This window comes from Clytia hemisphaerica, unplaced genomic scaffold, assembly GCF_902728285.1.
Source record: "Clytia hemisphaerica strain Z4C2 unplaced genomic scaffold, Clytia hemisphaerica genome assembly, whole genome shotgun sequence".
Taxonomy (NCBI): domain Eukaryota; kingdom Metazoa; phylum Cnidaria; class Hydrozoa; order Leptothecata; family Clytiidae; genus Clytia; species Clytia hemisphaerica.
The window spans coordinates 773,361-793,402 of NW_027103638.1; the positions used below are offsets into that span (position 1 = coordinate 773,361).

At 35.5% G+C, this 20,042-nt stretch overlaps 2 protein-coding genes across 2 annotated transcripts; one reads left to right on the forward strand and one right to left on the reverse strand.

Annotated features, from left to right (window-relative positions):
- The first annotated feature begins 1,229 nt into the window (after positions 1–1,229).
- LOC136802812 (lysosomal proton-coupled steroid conjugate and bile acid symporter SLC46A3-like) lies at positions 1,230–4,769 on the forward strand. Its single transcript, XM_067059578.1, has 4 exons — positions 1,230–1,464; positions 1,868–2,007; positions 2,577–2,690; positions 3,442–4,769. The coding sequence occupies exons 1-4, from the start codon at positions 1,437–1,439 to the stop codon at positions 4,696–4,698; spliced, it is 1,539 nt and encodes a 512-aa protein (XP_066915679.1). The 5' UTR covers positions 1,230–1,436; the 3' UTR covers positions 4,699–4,769.
- Positions 4,770–4,996: 227 nt separating this feature from the next.
- LOC136802768 (BMP-binding endothelial regulator protein-like) lies at positions 4,997–16,226 on the reverse strand. Its single transcript, XM_067059527.1, has 14 exons — positions 16,032–16,226; positions 15,587–15,684; positions 15,171–15,270; positions 14,497–14,579; positions 13,865–13,955; positions 13,329–13,405; positions 10,780–10,876; positions 9,562–9,674; positions 8,837–8,939; positions 8,612–8,649; positions 8,254–8,358; positions 7,837–7,888; positions 6,691–7,494; positions 4,997–6,001 (listed from the first exon to the last, which is right to left on the reverse strand). The coding sequence occupies exons 1-14, from the start codon at positions 16,108–16,110 to the stop codon at positions 5,808–5,810; spliced, it is 2,034 nt and encodes a 677-aa protein (XP_066915628.1). The 5' UTR covers positions 16,111–16,226; the 3' UTR covers positions 4,997–5,807.
- Positions 16,227–20,042: the final 3,816 nt, after the last annotated feature.

Consider the following 20,042-nt stretch of genomic DNA (forward strand, 5'->3'; position numbering starts at 1 on the left):
CTCGAAAATGAGCTTAAACTTCTTCATGTAGGACCTTAACTCCGGTGATCTGTGCTCTCCTTTCGGCATACGAAACACCATTTTCTAACGACCAGCCCCACAAATTAATTAGTTCTTTGTAATTGTCAATCACTATTTTGCAGGACTCTCATCGGATGGTCCAACGAGTTGGTAAAAATGCAAGTACGCTTCAATATTGTTTCACTTTAACTCTCATAAATTTCTCAGTATCGTTTCTTTTTTGGTGATTTTTAATCAACTTACATACCTCTTTTATTGTTCCAAAGGTTTCGGAGAGTAACTTGATGGCTTTTTTTACCCATGGCCAAGTTCAAAGCATGTCCATAGCAGTTGGTAAAGAGCTATTTCGGATTTAATTCCTTGATAACAGTAGTGACCCAATTTTTCTTTCCTGTCATAACACTGACCACGATTATCTTTCACCTTCAAGCTCATTCTGATAATTTTATCTTTGATTATGTTAGCAATAGACATCGCATCTGTTACTTCCATTCCATGGAGACCAATGAAGTCAAGTTAAGCTCCTCGTCTACCCATAAAACTTACTGCTCCAAATTTGAAGCATCCTCTGTATAAAACTCTACTAGCTGTATAGATTTGGTGATGTCTACTAGCATACCAAGCGCCATGATCTCAATCATCTCATTTTGGATCTCTGAGATTTTTGGAGAATTGGAGATTGGTTTGCGCTCCAATCATTGAACAAAGTTTTCGTTTTCCTCTGTCAAGAGCATGAGCAATTGCGTGAAATTATAGTCTGAATCTCAGACCTCTACAAAACCCCAGGTAGTATAAGGAGCACGAATCCGTTAGTGGATACTAACAGCCTAGTGAAATTAGAGTTTATTTCCGACGACGATTCATTGTCCCAACCTCCTCTCAAAGGTATAGCTTGACGAGCTAGAAATCGAACGGTGGATAGTAATTTGAGGAAAGAAAGCATCTTTGGGTTGTTCAGCTGTTCCAGGCAAAAAGTGTTAGACAGACTGTCAGATTTGATTAACCGACATTGTAGATCCATAGCACATCCAACACAGAAAAACTGACAATTTTTTCTGATATTGAAACACCGATACACAGTAAAAAATAAGACGAATACCGACTATCAGCACACCTTCAAACCCGTATGACCCTCTAATAGCATGGTGATATTGTCTACATGACGTTCCTGTTGATAAAGAAACACTTTCAATTATGAAAATAAACATTATCAATTATTGTTTGTATGATATTTAAAAAAGTATACAATTGCAGCGTTTGACAGAAAAAATAAGTTTCGAGTTTTTCCGCTGATTACGTTTACAGACCTATAAGTAGCTTTTAGATGTTATTTCTCGAACTCATGGTTAACGTATGCTCCAATTTGAATTATAATAACTTTAATATATGGAATCGATGCTTATAAAAGGGTAACTATGGATACAAGAGTGAACGAGAATATTGGTGAGTGATAGCTTTAGGTCTGCTAGGCTACTGTACAGTAATCTACTAACGAATTCATGCTCCTGATATATACTACCTGCGGTTTGGCAGAGGTTTACGATTCAGGATTCAGACTATAGGCTTTCTCTCGGGTACCTAATAAACGAGGTATGTCCTGGTTGGAAACTTTTGAAAAAGAGGCTAATACAGCAAAATTAGGGGAAAAGAGGGAACTTTCAAAAATATTTTCCCAAAAATCAATAATTGGGGGAGGAGTGGAATAAGAATGTACTGAGTGTAAAATTTTCGATAAATTAACGAGTGTGGGGGCATTTATTCGGTACCTAAATGTATTGATATAGTAACAGTTTGTAGCACTTAACTCTTTCAAATTGAAAATTTTTATTTTATTGTGTTGTTATAGGGTTACTAGAGGAGGTTCGACCCACCGCCAAACAAAAGATTACAATGTGGAGAAGTATCACCAGTGAACCCATCTTATTCCTTTACTCCATCGTTTACATGGTCAATCTTACCATATTACCACAACTTGTCCTCCATAAGGTAATTTTTGCAATTTCGCTACACGCTTTTTTTTTTATAAGAATAAACTTTATAAGAATATTCATGATGAAATTAGCACAAAAAAATAGGAATATGCTAAGAATATCACCATTATCACCATCATGGAATTTGGGTACTAAAACTATGAATGCCATTTTTAGAGCATTTTCGATTACCCCCAAGTAAGGCTCACTCCTTTCACAAAAATTTTATTCTTGAGACGTATATGTACTAAATTCTGGTCTGAATCATGATCCTAACCTAAGAATGCTGTAAGAATATTATTTTAGGCTGATTTCCCTCAAAAAGTTAATAATATCCATCATGAAATGGACAACACCGCGTGTAGCCTTTGTATAATCGGTGCTCTTATCCAAAATTCAAGCATGATTTAAGGAAATATGAGCCAGCAAAACCTCAAAGAGACTTTCGTAGAGGAGATGAGAAAGCAGTGAGATTTGCTAAAATTTTAGGGTATTTTTCCATTGGAAAGAGGGTCCTTCCAGTGTTTGTGATATCTATTCAATAAACAGCATATAACACACATTATTTATTCATGTTCCATTTAGGTGTTACTGCAAAATGAAAACGGTGGAGGTGTCAATAATTCTACTTCTTTAGTAAATGTGACCACGACAATGGTACCTACTGGCAATGTGAAGCACTCACCAGAGATAAAAAAGGTGAGATCATCTTTCAAGCAGAAAACATTTCAAGGGGCTAAACAACTGAAAGACATTCCTGTCTCACAGCCCCGGTGAAACATTTTTTGACAGCGAGATTAAACTTTCGAAATTCTAATGGGGATAAAAATTATATTCTTCCAAGTTTAAAAAATCCAATAGGGATGGTTTTAGGGTATATTTCACTTATTTTAATCAAAGTGAGGTTGAAATTTTAGGGTATTTTTCCTGACGGGAAGAGATTTTGGCCAAATCTTCCAGCGGGTCTGTGACACAGGGGTGTTGAAAGGTATTTTACTCCTTCCCTGCAAAAGAATTTCTCGTTCAAGTCTAGCAGAAATATGAATGATTTTAAGTTATATTGCTTTCGCTCGAAATATTCAGACTTTCTGGAAACCTCATGAAGTAGCAATGCTTTTACGATTAATTTCAACATAGTCCTTATAAAAATCCTTGTTCTGGAAGCTTATATTGTTTTAACTTTTTTTTGTTAATTTTTTCCTTTGTTATTATTACAGGAAGAAAATCGATCTGCTCAGTTTTTGATCACGTTACCCAAGCACTCTTCTTGGGATTTGTTTAAGATTTAATCACTTGATCAAAAAGTGAGCAAAACAAGCTAATTTCTCAACACAAATTCAAGTAAGAAACAATGAAAAGAAACAAAAAGGTTTCCAGACCAGTGTTTTTTATACGGACTTTGATTTCAACGAGCACCTCCAACTTTTAAACATGTTCTTCTATTTCTCAGCTTGCATCCGACTGGTGGTATGCTGTTTTAGCGTCTGCACAAATCCCTGCAATCTTTACCGTCCTTATATGGGGACCAATCAGCGACGCCATCGGACGGAAGAAAGCCATGATCGTAATCCCAATCGTCAGTATTCTACAGAACATTATTTTCGTATTATGTTCTCATTTTATGAGTTCTCATGTTATATTCTTATGCATTGGAATGCTCTTAGCTTGTCTGTTCGGTGAGCTACCAGGTGTCATAGCTTTATCATGTAGTTTTATTGCTGATGTGACTCGAGGAAAGAAATCTGAAACAAGAATCGCTCGAATGGCTTTTGTTGAGTTCAGTATCAACCTTGCTGGTATCCCTGCAGGTTTGTTTGGAGGACATTTACTTAAATCTATGGGGTTTGTTTCAGTGTTTTGTCTATCTATTTGTGTCAACATTCTACTGTTATTGTACATCATTTTTATTCTGCCTGATCCGACAAAATTGAATAATAACGTTGAGGACCAGTATAAAGAGAATAAAAGCTACTCCATGGAGAATGGTTCAAAATCTAATCAGCAACAACACCCAGAGCTTTCAACAACAACAGATTCTCCAGCTTCAAAATCTCCAATCGATTGGGATCTTTTCAAACCACACAAGCAAATTCAAAAAGTTTTCAAACTTGTAACATCGAAAGAACGTCGTTCATACGTCCTACCAGCTCTGGCAAATTTCCTTTGTGTTATATACGCATTCACTGGTGAATTATCCATAACAGCATTGTTCTTGAAAGGCGAACCTTTGAACTTTGGTGCTAACTACATTGGATACTACTTCGCAAACCAAGCTGTTATAAGAAGTATTGGAGTCGTGGCAACAACACAAATAGCTTACCATGTTGTCAAGGCAACTGAAATGAGTACAATCATGTTTTGTACTTGTAGTCAGATAGTTTGTTTTGTCCTCATTGGAGCTTCGAATACGACCTTGTTTGTCTTCTTGGTGAATATAGCTGGGTTTGCTACTCCAGGTCCTATGTCGGTGTTGAGAAGTTATATTTCTAAACAAGTACCTCAAGATAAAGTTGGGACAGTTCTGGCAGCTTGTGCATCAATAGAAGCAACGTCATATACATTGAATTTGATCACATTACAGATTTATAATCATACATTGGAGTGGTTTCATGGGACGGCTTTTATGTTCTTGGCTTTCATGTCTTTTCTTGGACTTTGCATTTCGACAGCTATTAGATTCACTTCAAAAAATCACGATAAAGAATAACTAGAGTGTCCAATGGGCAGAGAATATTTAAGACGAAGAAGTAGAAATCTAACTGGTCAGTGACCTGGAAATCCAAGGCTGACTTTTTCACAAGATGAGAGAAAAAATAAACGGTTAAATTTGGAACTGTTAGTTTCATTTTTCACGAATCATCGGTTAATCTCAAATCTCTCTTGGTGAATTGATTTACAAATACATCTGACTGACTTTTGCAGACTTTGTCGAAATAAATTTCAAAGCTTATCGTATTTATTTTCAGAAGGTCGGTATTTATTTTCAGAAGGTCGGTATTTATTTTCAGAAGGTCGGTATTTATTATTTTGAATAAAAGAAAATTCGTGAAAAAAGTTGATAATCTACTAGTACTAAGCCGTCGAAATAATAAATCATAGATGGATGAAATACAAGTGCTGCAGTTTTTTAGTCTTTTTAACTTTAAATGTTTTGATAAGATATTAAACAACAACTGAAGTATAAAAATAAGGTTGAAAATAAAATACATAATTCCATTGAAAGATATTTTTTTTGGAAAATATGAGAAAATGCATGATCTAGATTTAGATTACTTATCTATAATAAATAACGGGATATATAACAATAATAATTAAATTTTGTACACGATTATATTTATATTCTATCCTTTTAAAAATATCTACATTACTTTAAGCTATTGTCTTTTGGAGAAATATCTACCATTCATTATTTCATCTAACATATTAAATTGGATTGTTCTCATCGGGCACCAAAAGTCTCCTTTCGTAAAGTAGGATAGATGGTACATACACAAAAATATCATTTTTTACAGGCTTATTTTCGCCTATCGTACATCAGCCTTTTGATATTTATTTCAACGTTCTTTTTCCGTTTGGGTTAATTTAGTTTTTAAGTTTGTGACAGTGGCTACACGAACCAAAGATAAAAAACTAAGACTTCGAACTTTGACTTATAACCAAACGTTTGCTGCCTTCCACAGAATCTTGTATTTTTCTTTGCACGCATCTAAATAATCGTACTCCATATCGGCATGCATGTGCGAAGTTCGTTTTAGGGCGTCACAGCCCTGTCAACTATCTTTGCCCATCGTACCTCCTATCGGTATAATGTCCTCGTTACCTTTTCTTCTTATAATAAGGACAATCAAACTGTAATATACATTTGTTATTATGCCATACGAAACCTGCGGGACAGTGACAACCCGGAACACACGGTTTGTTACACGGCTCAAGTAGATTGAGTGAGTCACACGTTTGTCTGCAGCCAGGGCCGCAGGCTGAATAAATACTGCCACCAGTGCATGAAGTATCTAAAATGGTAATAAAAGAGGAGATTAAAATCTACAGTGACCTAATAATTTTTTTTGGGATATATAAGTGGTTTCTTTGCGCGAAAAGAAAGTTGGAAATTTCTAGTGTTCCCCTACCAACACCCCCTCCTTACAGACCCGGTATGATTTTTCAGCCAGTGGGGAGGGGGGCTAAAAATAACGGAATTTATATATCCATATTTTTTATGGCAAAAGTTTTGAATTCTTTTGTTTTCAAGTCAGAAAATCCAGTGGGGATGGGGAAAATAGCATACCATTTTGTAGCGAGCATTGAAAAATTAGAGTACAATTTTCCACCGGGGACGATATTTTGGCCAATTTTTCTAGTGGGAAGGGTTCCCAGTGGGTCTGTGAGAAGGGAGTGTCTACTAATGGGTATTCCTCAAATTTTCTTAAATTCATTAAAATAAAGGATCTCAACTTTTCTATGAGCTAACTTGTATACATGGAAACCTGTTTCAGTGCCTCCATTTTAGTGCACTCAGTGGCGATAAAATTGTCCATTGAAATTGCAACTATGCTTCAAATAAACAAGGAGGGTGCTCTTCGGGCGGGTCAATTTCTGTTCAATTCTTTAAGCGGGGCGACAGCAGTTCTGCGATAAGAAAAAATTAAAAAAACGAACCAATGAAAAATCTGACAAAGAAGAAAAAAGAATTAGGACTCACCACACTTGTCTTTGCGTTTCCATTTCAGATTTTTGACCACATTCGAACATTTCTCAAAGTAACTTCGAATGGCACCACATTCACAATGTTGCTTGCCTGTTGGACACTGACAGACATCCGTTACACAGTCTTGGAAATAAGAAATAGATGGCGTCTTCCATTTACATGGAATAATACTACGATCTGAAAACGCTCGCCGGCATACTTGATGTGCTCGGAATAATTTCCAACCAAAGCACATGGCATGTTGAGGTGTATTACGAATAGCATTCGCGTGTCTTTTGCAAACTTTCGATTTTTTTAATTTCCAATAGTCCCCAAACTGGTTTGGAGTCAACGCCTCCACTCTGTTCGGTAACACAAAATCGTCTTTCGGGTTGCCGTTAAAATTTCCGCAAAGGCCGCAAGTACGGCCCATAAAAGTCTTTGGCAAACTAATATCAATGTAGCTATCGCCATCCCATTTAATAGTAATACCATCGTTTGTATAAACATAAATGTATCGTTTCGATTTTCGAATATCAATCGAATGATATAAGAACGGTAGTTCTATTGGTTGACCGTTTATTTTGACTTTATAGTTTTGTTGTAAAATAATTGTTAAGTTGTTGTAAACAAAAGTTACGGTTTTGATCCATGAGAAGTGGTGTGTGTATCGAGCATGGTTACGACCAATGATGTGGAATAATTGCGAGGGTGAACAGTCTTTTGCGAGAGTGTATTTACAAACACCTTGGTACGAATATGCTTTGCCGTCGAAAGTTCGATAATGTGGATCGCCGAAACCGACACATGTCGTTGTTTCTGAAGAAAGAATAATATATCACTTGAAATATTTTATCCCGAAAATTATTTGTATAGGAGTGGTTAGCCAATAAAAAATACCAAAACTTAATACACTGGTTTCCCTTATCGTTCACCCACTTCTGGGATATCCGTTCTGCTCACAGCGTCTTTTCCAGGAGTAAAAAAATAGAAGTCAAATTACAATTTTTCAATAAAAGACATTCAAGAAAAGGAATTTAAAACATTGTGAAACGTTTGTATGGGACTGGGGCATAACTTACTGCGATTTCTCAAGATATAAAAATTGTAAGAGACGTAAATTAAATCATTTTTAGGCTTAAAAACGAAGTTTTTTTTTACCTGGAAGACATTGTTCACAACATGACCCTGGACGAAAGCTTGGTTTGTAGCCCTGTAAAGAAGAAAAATCCAATTATTATCTGTATATTACGTTCTTTCTATGGTATTTAAATAAGTTGTGAGAATTCTATCGTTTTATAGTCCAAATAAATTTAGGAAATCAATAAAATTTAAAAAATATCTACAGTTGTGTCTCGAACTCGAACGGGGAACACACATTTTTTAAGTTATGGAAATTTTCGAGATATGGAGTAAGGTTTAAAAGGCATTGTCAACTGAAGGGACGAGAATATTTTTTCGAATTAAGGAGACATTCGAGTTATAGAGGTTTGAGTAAAAGAGATTCAAATCTGATGGATAGAAAATTGAAGATTGTGCTTGTGCGAGCCAATAATGGCCAATCATTATCATACTTACATCTTTGCATTGGAGATTTTTCTTGCAGATTTGTTTCTTGCACATAGTTAAACCCTTGTTGCATTGACATTGCACACATCCGGGTAAGTACCACGTCTCAAGGTTCTAAACACGGATTTCAAAATGTGGAAATTGAAAATATTGTTTTGGAAGCAAATTAAGAAAGGGGCTGTGAGTTTGCTACTAAGAAAACCTTTTTCATTTTTTGTAAACATTTGGATTCTTAGTTTGGCGTATAAATAACCTGAAAAATCAAAATTATTCTCCGAAAAGATTCGCTTGAATATTTACGGTCAAATTTAGCTGTAATTTTGTTTGACTAATTTTGCTTCTTTAAAAAATATGAAAATGAACATACCTTGTATGACTTCCCATTGTATTTGCATGAAAGTTTAGCTGTAAAATGAAAAACAAAATTTCATACAACTACTAACAAAACTATCAGTAACAAGCGAAAATACAAAGTAAAATCATCCTATGACAAAAAATATTATTTTGGAAAAATGCAATTTCTACAAAAAATATTAATCATTCCACTAAAACAACAGAGAGATTGAAATGATGAAACTTTCAATTGACTTACTTGTACACACAGGACAACAGTGTTTTGGTGATTGGATCAAATCTTGTGGTGGACAGTTCTTATCTACCTTGCATTGCTCCTTTTGACAAAACACTGTCCCATTCTGAAAGAAAATCCAAATTTTAAAACCAAGACAGGCCGAAAGGCTGCTCCAATTCTCTAAGTTAGGGTCAGAAGATTCTTTGATTGCTGAACATTTATAATAAATACATTTTGCAGAAAGAGCACGTTTATTCCTAAAATCTGGACCTTGCTAGTAACTGTTTGAAAATATACCTTAGCCGTAGAATTTAGCCATTTTGTAAACCACAAATATTCGTCGGTTATAAAATTTCGTCACTAAGCGTTTAATTTGTCAATTTAGTCCGACAAATTTCCCGCCGATAAGGTAAATTATCTATCAAGGTGATTTTATAATAAATCTTAACGCAAAGCATTGAAACAGTAATCAGATAATCCATTGACTCCAAAGCCCGAAGAGCTAGACACAAAACTCCCGGGTGGGAAATGAAGCCACTATTCCCACCCTAAACCGTGACCCGCGTGGTTTTCACAAACGCTAGGTTGGAATTAAAATATATCGCCATATTTAAAAAAATCTGCCGCGTGGAAACAAAGAAAGTGCTAGATTTAATCCGTCGGCGCAAATTTTAAGGCTTCACTTTTTCTTGCTTGAGAAAGGTTGAGGTTTGGGGCTTTTAAGTCAATGAGATGATCACCATTACCTGACAATAGCACGTGGTACATTTATTCAATTTGTATGATTGTCCACTATTCAGTGTTTTGTCTTTGATGTTGCATTGTGGTTCTTTCCAATTGATAATGACCGGCTGATTGACTGCTCATTAAGGGAATAGGTGTTCAAGTTAATTGGCTTAAATTTCAAGCATCTTATAGTACACCCCTGTCTCACAGCCTCGGTGGGACTTTTCCTTTTTCGGGATAAAAATTTCTATTGAAATTCCAATGAGGATAGCAATTTTCTATTGTTCAAAGGTTAAAAAAGTTGGGTTCAGTGGGGTTGTGGTTTTGGAGTGCAATTTTTAAACATTGAATTTCGAGTAAGGATGAAATCAAAGTCAATTTCCTAGTGGGACTGAAATTTTAGGGTATTATCCCACCGGGGACCAAATTTTTACCAAATCTTCCACTGGGGCTGGGGTCACACCCTGTGACACAAGGGTGTTACAGTAAAGACTAGTTGAGAACATCAGAAGATAATAAAAAAGTTTGGAAAATCTCCTCAGCTTGACGGTAGGGGTGCCTTCTTACTATTGGGTGTCCCTAATTAAAGTATCGAGTTTGAACATGCGATTGAGTAGAAAGTTTTATGTGCGTGTTCACAAAATTGTATTTTAAGCACTCCCTCTTTTTTCTTTGTCATTACGATTAATTTATACGTTGTAACTACCTGTTGTAATAAGCCTGTGTGATGGAGAACGTTCTTATATTTTAGCGATAACACACACAAACTTTTCTACTCAATCGCATGTTCAAACTGCGATACTTTAATGAGGGACACCCTGTATTGGTTATAAAGTGTCCAAATCTTGAAAATCACCGAGTTGTTAAAAAACAAGTCTCAATACACTTTTCTCGAGATGCATAAATTTATTGTTGTCCTCGTTTTCAAACAGATTCCATTGCTATGAAATTCTACATTTAAACCAATTTAAATTCCCAAAAGGCAAACATTAACTCTAAAACAAAAGTACTTGAAATTCAAAATGTCTCATGAGGTGTAAACAACAGAATTATCATTGTGAATATGTAATTTTATAGCAATGAAATCTGTTTGAAAACGAGGACAACAATTAATTTATGTATCTCGAGAAAAGTGTATTGCGATCGAGCAATTATGCTGATAATTTGACACTAGAGAATGAAATGGTTTAGGAAAAGGATTATGAAAATAATGATACTGAGATAGAAACTTTACTCACTTCGTGTACAAGTTGGACATCGGTTACCGGCAAGTTTGACAGGATTCGAACAATGGAGAAACGGACAAACTGTTTTCTGGCAACTCATTGTCCCATTCTAAGATTAAAAGGATTTGCCATTAAGTAAAGTATTCAAGATCTACGAAACAAGAACTTTTTTCCATTCGATGTTATACAAGCGATACTTTTATGGACCTACCTGGTTATCAAACTAATCAGTGAACATTGAAACAATGAAACACATAAGACATAACTGGTCAAAATACAAAAAAATAAAGAAAATGAAAGCATATCTATTGAGAGAAACTATCAACACTATTGAAAAAGATTTTTGAAAAAGAAATAAAAAAGCTATTAACCCTTTCCGTGCCGATGTCGTATATATCCGACATGCAAATTTTCACTCTACTTGCCAATGTCGGATATATCCGACATCAAATTTTTTTACCTAATTACCGAGGCCTTTAAAAAAGAGTGAGCTCTATTGCCGAGAAATCAGCTTTTAGGAAAATGGTTTTCTTATTTGCCAATGTCGTATATATCCGACATAAAAAAATCCATAGTAGTAGTGAAAGTATATATTAAGTGCTCAAAAGATTTATTTCAGGTTTATTTTAGTCTATCATAAAATATATATAAAACAAATGTCAAATACAAATGTCAAACATTGGCAAATAGGAATAAAATATCCTTGTCGTATATATATGACATGCGGCAACACGAGTTAAAATTTGCATGTCGTATATATACGACATCGGCAAATCAGGTTACTAAAAAAAATTACCCCTCGGCAAATGGATTGGGGTACAAAAACAAGGTAACGGCACGCAAAGGGTTAAGCGCTTTTCTTTATAAAAACCACTATCAGAAAAATGCACAGCTTAATAAATAAGGTTTCCAGAAAACTCAAACCGTCGAACTCTACCGTGACATTTTCTTCTGTTAGAAAAAATAATAATAAAAAAACAATTTGGCTAATAACATTGATATATGCTCATAAATAGTGATTCTTATAGATAAAGATTCGTTTTTCAGCCAAAAAAATAATAAGTGTTTACAGAAAACTCAAATCATTAGCCTCCACCGTGACATTTTCATCGTAAAAAAATTAATAAAAATAATAATAATAATATGGCTAAGAACATTGATGTATTCTTATTAAAAGTGGTTCTTATAGATGAAAATACGATTTTTGAGCCAAAAAATTTTTTTTGCAAAAATCTGCTTGAGCCATCCTTTAACTATGATTGTACCCTACTTTCATGCTAAAAATCAGAAAAAATTAATGATCCAATTTTTCACAGTCCAAAAAACCCGTTTTTAAGCCGTTTTTTGGCCCAAATTTGCCTAAAAAAATTTTTTTTAGAAAATCGGGCTCCGTCACATTCGAGGGTTTATGGTCATGCACCTTTGTGCCAAAAATCAGAAAAAACTAATGAGCCAATCTCGAGAAAAGCTGGTAACTAACACACTAACTAACCAACGGATTAGAATAGGTGGATTAACTTCTCTCGTTGCTCCCAAGAGAGATCCATTGTCTTCTCATTGTTACAAGAAAAATCTGTAAATGACTCTGCGCACTCCTCGTTTAGTTTTTTCATTGTTTTTATAAGAACAATTTTCCAATTTATACAGTTTCGAAAACGAATTTGTCCTATGATTCGATCAATTTTGATGATTTTGCAAATATTTTAAATCCTGCACTTAAGTTTTAGCATCAACAAACGCTAGACCAGTTTTAATGTAAATTTTTAATCTTTTGTCAATGGCAATCTTCAGATAAGTGAAAATTAACGTATGGTCTATAACTAAGAAACTATCGATGGGTCACGAATGGGTTGCATACTGGTGAAAGAAGACTGTATTTAGAATTAGGAAAATCAATTTCAAATTATTTGGCTAATTTCTGCATTGGATAGAAAGGGCTAAAAAAGTGCATTTTCTTATTTAAAATGTACCACGTGATACGTAATGACCAATGAAAATGTTGAAAGTAATGATTTTTTACAACTTTTTTACAACTTATCAAGTTTTAATTGCTAGCAAACTCGTAAAAAAGTTTGATAACCTAACGAGGAGTGTTTTCTATGAGTTCTTAATCCACCTATTCTAATCCGTTGAACTAACGAACGAACGAACATGGGTTAATTTATAGGACCTCCAACCCACCGGGGTAGGTCCAAAAAGGGACATTAAAATAGTAAAATGTAAACATTGCGCGAACCACGTGTCATTAAAAAGAACAATTAAAATCACGTGTCCAAAACAAACTTGTAAAACAATTGAACAATCAAAATTAGCCACATTTGGTTTGATTTTTTATTTTGACATGTGACATTTGTTTTGATTTTGTATCCGCTGCATACAGTTTGTTCATAGAAGGTTTGTTTACAAATTTCGCAAGTACTGTTATGTCATTAAAAGCTCAAACTTCCAAGATATACGCTTTAGTATAAACTTATAAGACTCGTAACGGTGACTTTTTTTTAAACTAGCAATCTTATCCGTTTAAAACGTTCAAAAGGTATTTGAGGTAGATATGGTCCTACCTGACATTGACATGTCACATCTGTACCATCTTGAGTACGTTCACCTTCTGATAGAAGCCTCCCTTTATGAAAGCAACCTAAATAAAAAATCAATGACAGGGATGTGAACTCATGATATTCATGGTGTAATGTTTTCTACGGAAAGACTCTGGTTTTAGCCAGTAGTGGCAAATTTTATACAACGTTTGTCTAGTTTGAATTTGCCACTACTGGCTGAAACCGGGGTATTTCCGTAGAAAACATTACGTCATGAATATAATGAATCTACCGAACGTGAATGGTTCTTGTTATCATCGAGAAAAAAAATTAAACAGGGATTTTTTTATTCAGGCCCGGCATATTTCGCAGGTTAAAGGTTCAAAAAACATTCAGAAGTCTAAAAATTCGGTTCACAACCTCAAGTACATATTCACTCTAACCTAAACAATGGGCTTGCTAAGAATTTTCTGGCTTAGAGCCTAGAATTCACTGGAGTTAATTTTTCATTTGTAAAGAGAACACAGATAAAAAACATCGATTTTTATGCTTCAATTTACCTCGGCAGACAGGACAACATTTTCCGGGGACTTTGACGGGGTTCGCGCAATTGGTGATACAAGTTGGTGTTGTTTCTGATACCACTCCTTCCTATGTGAAAAGATATTTACGATAAAATTCAATCATGAAGGGTGCTGCTTTAAATACGTAGATACTTGAATTGGATGAAATTTCGCGGCATTTAAATCTCGCAGCTGAACTTAAAAATTTAATTCGATGAAAGTAAAGTCTGGATCGCAAAAGAAAATGACGAGTTTATTTATCTGTGTTTTTCTTCTTCGACAGAGACAGTAAAGCTTCTCCTTTGTCTAGATCCTCATCGACTGAAGACGGCGATAAATCAGCACTTTTACCGTCAGCACTTTTACCGTCCTCGATTTTGCGGGTCAAAACTGCGGGTTATTCCTAATCGCTTCAGTCACTCCGCCGTCTTCAAAAGTACGAAAACATAATCTCACTAAAATTACATGATGGAAAAAAAAGTTGGACTACTGTAGAAATTAACATCCCAGCTGGCACACAACGTTGTTTCAACGCTTCTTTAACGTTCACAACGGTCATTTAACGTTAGGTTAACGTTGAAACAACGTTGTGTGCCAGCTGGGATGATTTGCAACAGAGTTGAACGTACATGACATTCATAATGTCTGCAAGAATCTTCTTCGTCTTTCCACGTGGCCAAATCATTGTAATATCGTCCTTTGAAAGTACACCCTGTATACAAATGAACCAAAAATAAATGAAATATTGAAAAAAGTAATCCTTCTAAAATTATTTCAGAAAAATACATTCTTAATATTAAATCCAAAATTTTTTCCGTTCATTCAATTGTTTCCATTTTCCCCGTTGAATTTCCACAATATAGACTGTAGGGAATATCAAATTTACACAAGCATGGGAATGCTTCCATTTAAGTGTGTTGAGTGGTACATAACAATAATACGACTCAAGGCCTGTCGCTGACGCATAGATATAGCGGTAGATGACAGTGCCACCACCATTGGGCGCTTCCAGAAAAAAACCGTTTATAGGGTAAGATATATTGTCCAGCCAGGGGTATTGGAAAAAACCCTGAAAAACTGCCATGGGTGTAAATTACAATGTCTGGAGGTAAATTTTAGTGTCCAGGGGGGCGATTTGATGCTTGTCCAGGGGGTGAAAAATCGAAATGTCCATGGGTAGATCATTGAAAAAATAATATATCTTCCAACCCCCATGAAGGATTTTTTTCTGGAAGAGCCCGTTGCTCAAATTAAAATTACAGGTTATCAAAATCATGGCTATTCTAGGAGGGATCTTTTTTACCTTTACACTTCCTACAGCATTGTTTGGGCTGTGCTTCTTGAATGGAACATTGAAGTGGTTTGCATTTCAATCGAACTATACGACAAACCTGACTCTGCCCCTGAAAAATGAACACCATCAAGAAAGCTATGGTAATTTTTTGAAAAAACTTTCTTGTATCAAATATAGAATTCATTCATAATATGCAATACTGCATTGTATTCGACTACACGATAGACCCAACAGCTGATTGGTTGTATGTGACGTTAATACGTCACTTGCAGCTAATCAGCTGTTGGGTTCGTGATGTAATGTTAGAAGACACTGCAATGATGCATATCATGAATTATGATTTTTGGAAATTGCTGCAGTGAATGTTGCATTAGGTCAACAGTTTAAAATCTAAGGTCTCCATTCTGGGTATTGAAAACACAAACCTCGTAATTGCAAACACATTTTAAGCAAGGATTTTTCTTGATACCAAGGTAGAGTTGTTGAAATTGTTTATCGATGCCTTTCATACATTCTTGTATTGCTAGAAAATGAAGAGCAATGAAAAATAAAGCATGTCGATGTCAAATGCACAGAGCTTTATATAAAACTTGGAGACAGTTTCTGAACCCTGGCCACGCAAAATATTTTGATCGGAGATTTTTTGAAAGTGGTACTTTTATGGCATTACTACTCAATAGGGGTGTAAAAGCATCAAGAGCGTTAGATCAATTACTTTTCGTTAGATTTTTGTGATGTCACACGTTTGAATTAGACAAAGATGCACTGTATTGCTATGGCTTCTTTTCGGATACAAACTCAGTCCAAGGTTTATAAAGGTCAATAAGTCATATGTCGTAAAACCACTAAAGAGCAAAAATGAGGACTTACGATTTTCTTCACTTGAAACCATAGCAACGTATACAACAAAAATGGTAACAAGTTGAATCAATAAGCAAGATGACGTCATGTGTGCCAAAAGAAAATGGAGAACTAAAGATGGTAGCGGAGCTGCTGTTGTCGAAGATTATTCATGTGTGTTTTTGTTACGATTCCAAATTATTGCTGTTTAAAAGTTGTAGTTACCTAAAAGAAGAAAGTTTTAAATTTTTTGACTGACTTACGTCTCATAGTTTGCAGAGGGGTATGAACCCCCCTAGGTTTATTTCATCCCCCCCTATATACCCATCCCCCCTTTTGTAATGAAATCTTACCCCCCCTTTTTTTTTACAGAAAATCCGTTTCGAAGGAAACTCGCTTTCCCACCTACCAGCAAAATTATCAACAAGAAAGAGTATGAAGTATTATAGTCACGAGCCAACAATGACAGAATATAACTAACTTACTTGTATTTGATTAGAAAATTGACCAAAATTTCCAAACCCCCCCTTTTTTATTTGATCCCCCCCTACATTCCCATCCCCCCTAGTTTTTTCGGCAGATCTCGGTACCCCCCCTACAAAGGCCCTCCAGAAAGTTGGCATCCCCCCCTATTAAAAAGGGGGGGTGCAAACTATGACGTCTCTCGTTGCTAAAATTACGGATAACTCCCGCTAATTCCAACTCGAATGGGATAACTATAATCTGTTCGAACTACAGAAAGATTCGAATTATAAGAATCATTTTACGAGGGTTTAAATTGACGGGAACAGAGAATTAATTCGAATTATAGAAAGATTCTAATAATAGAAGTTCGCATTGGCGAGATTCCACTGTAACTTTTCTACAGCTTTCAAGATGCAAAGGAACTACATTAGAAGTTATCAGGTCAGTAGGATGACCATATCTTATTCTGTTTTGACGTCAATCTTATCCTCAGAAATTAGCAATTATTTTTTGAGCCTTGGGTTGGCGTATAAGACAAGCGGAAAGGCGATGTAATTTTCCCTTTACTACATCGATAAAAAACGCAAAATTACATTCTGAAAATGAAATTATATTTCTATCCAACCTCTACCACAAAGATCCAATAAGATGAAGTGAAATTATACAAAGCAAGTATAGAATCCAAGATGGTACCAATCAAATATCTTGACAGAAATATCCTTCATGTGGTCACCAAGTTTTCTGCACAAGACCTAACTACTGTCTCTAAGAATCAAAAGAATCAAAACTGGGTACCATGGTATCATAATTGTTTGGTGTTTAAGGGGGCGACACGGTCGAGACAAAAGCCTGATTTAGATCTGGTGATTAATTTGGCTAAGACGTAGTTAACTATTATAGATACTGTCGCGATTTTTTTTCTTTTTTACAAAACTTAAGCCCGCCATAGAGACTATAAAATCAACTTCCATTCAATAAAAAACCTTAAAGTTGCAATTTGAATGAATTGTAAAGAGCTTTACTGTAGTCAAGAAGTTTTAAAAGTGATTTTCTTTCTACTTTAAATAGGGTTTTAAGGGGGGTAAGTTCCATTTCGTGCGCGCGGGACCTAAACATTACAAAAACAAGAAGAAACTTAATAGTAGAGTGTTTCCATAAACAGAATGGAGTCTGTCTGGACGCCAATTTACCTAGCCAACGAAACTTTACAAAACTGTGAGAGCGAGTCGCGCAGTTAAATTTTTTTATTGAGATTGAAAGAAAATATAACGTTCTTGAGAGTGTTTTTGAAAACTTAATTATAACGGTTCGAGTGACTCCCCCTCTGTCTGCAGACACTAGCCCCGGCGCAAAATTTACAATAGGAATCAGCAAAGTGGCTCCCGTCTGCAGACACTAGCCTCGACGCAAGATTTAAAATAGGAATCAGCAAAGTGGCTCCCGTCTGCAGACACTAGCCTCGACGCAAGATTTAAAATAAGAATCAGCAAAGTGGCTCCCGTCTACAGACACCTAGCCTCGACGCAAGATTTACAATAGGAATCAGCAAAGTGGCTCCCGTCTGCAGACACTAGCCTCGACGCAAGATTTACAATAGGAATCAGCAAAGTGGGTCCCGTCTACAGACACTAGCCTCGACGCGAGATTTACAATTTTAAACTTGAAAATGGTTCCCCGTCTGCAGACACTAGCCCCGGCGCGGGACTTACAATATGAAACAGAAAATTAGCTCCCCGTCTACAGACACTAGCCCCGACGTAAGTTTAACAAAATTAAACAGCAAAAGTTATTTGAGCCAACATCTACAACAACACAAATTTAAGAGTACGCGACAATTTTCAGTGTAAAAATGGAAAGTTTAAAAGAAGTTTATTATAACATTTACTAAATTGATATTTTTAAAACTCTTCAATAAAGAGCCGTCTTATGAGCGGAATTCCTCACTTCAAATTACGGGCTTCGATCAGATGTGAAAGATTCCGCGAGGCCTTTCATACAAGCCGAAACAAAATTTGTTATTCCTTAAATTAAGTAAAACCCACATAGAATTTACATAAAATCTTTATAAAAGCTTTACGCCTCTCATTTTACGCGATATGAAATAAAAAGCCGATAGCTCAACATAGGTTTCAAAAGGCCTGGATAAACCCTCAGGAAGGATCAGCTCCTTGGCCTTGCTTGTTGATTTGACAGTAAGACCAACTAAGTTTCAAGTCATATTGAAAGACTACGAAAAAAAATTAATGAGCTGATGAAATCCTCAATATTGATTCTTTGTAAAATCTTCGATGAATGTTGAAAAATTTATGAATTGGAAAAAATTTATCCGATATTGTGCACTTTGTTTGTAACAGAGAGCTTAGTTTTTTCATAAGATCATAAAGAATATATCCCATATCTCATTACCGGTGAGCCTTTACTGACCACAATATTTTTCATTCCCATATTATCCTCTCTCTCTTTCTCTCTCTTTCCAGACCACAGAAATTCACTAACAAGACTATTATCCACTTCAGAAAATTCAAACTACTTGTATTTGATGTAGTTTATTATCTAAATTGCGATGTGAGACTCTTTCATACCTTTTAATCTCTAACTAAAAATAAGACTTGAAGATCTTGAAATCATATTTTAGACTATGTTCTCATGTGACGGTTCCGTTTCACTCCGAAACGAAATGAAGCCATTCTATTGGTTATATTCAAGTGTTACGTCACTTCTAACCAGTAGAATGGCTTCATTTCGTTTGAAACCGTCACGTGCGAACATGGTCTTACAATCTCATATGAACGACTCGCATTTTAATTCATCCCTATCTACCTACTTAATGAAAATTCATTTCGAAAGTTTGGCATTTAGGAAGTCTTAAAAAAACCCACAACAATTTGTACCATGGCCGTGAATGTCATACACAATCTTTTTCAACAATCATTACGAGAAAGATCAACTTTGTAAATTCAATGGATACACAGGAAATCTTAATTCTAAAATCGTTAGCAAAGCAAACTCTCTGCATATTTGCATTTCGTCATTTTAGAAACACTGTTTTGGAGGCTTCCTGTATGGAAAACTGAAGTATTTGATCATGCAAGAAAAGTTGACATTTCTTTTGTAGAGCTTCTAAAGCTTTGTTGGGATGGGAAACCAAAAGTTTTCGATTCATTAATCTCATATCAGATCATGCATCTGTTCATACCACGTTCTACTCTAAAGTGATATGGCGGATGTGATGATTTGGCCTGTTTTTTCAGCCAAAACATTCAAAATTGCGATGCTTTTGCTCAAAAAACGAAAGCAAAAAGGACTGGGTCTAACCTTTATGGTTATGTTTAGATTTTCGTTTTGGTTTAGCCAATCACCGCGCTCAAAAAGCTCATTTAATATTCACCCCAAATCTGGATGAAAAAGTTCAAAGCAATACGCCAACCTGGGCAGATTCTCTTACAGAGTCATGGCTTTTAAAGTGAATATGTGCTATGCGTGGAGTATCAGAATCTGTCCAGAGATTATCGATTGATGAACATTAGAAAAATCATCCTTTTACAGCTTTTTAGTATTTTCTCTCTCAGTGATGAT

Bases quoted from the DNA above. Each gene is read 5' to 3' on its own strand.
- LOC136802812 (XM_067059578.1), top strand. From the start codon at position 1,437: ATGGATACAAGAGTGAACGAGAATATTG. The intron at 1,465-1,867 runs GTGAGTGATAGC...GTGTTGTTATAG, and splicing joins AAGAGTGAACGAGAATATTG to GGTTACTAGAGGAGGTTCGA. The intron at 2,691-3,441 runs GTGAGATCATCT...TCTATTTCTCAG, and splicing joins ACTCACCAGAGATAAAAAAG to CTTGCATCCGACTGGTGGTA.
- LOC136802768 (XM_067059527.1), bottom strand. From the start codon at position 16,110: ATGACGTCATCTTGCTTATTGATTCAACTTGTTACCATTTTTGTTGTA. The intron at 14,580-15,170 runs GTAAAAAAGATC...ATTTGTATACAG, and splicing joins ATGCTGTAGGAAGTGTAAAG to GGTGTACTTTCAAAGGACGA. The intron at 10,877-13,328 runs GTAGGACCATAT...TTTTAATCTTAG, and splicing joins ATGTGACATGTCAATGTCAG to AATGGGACAATGAGTTGCCA.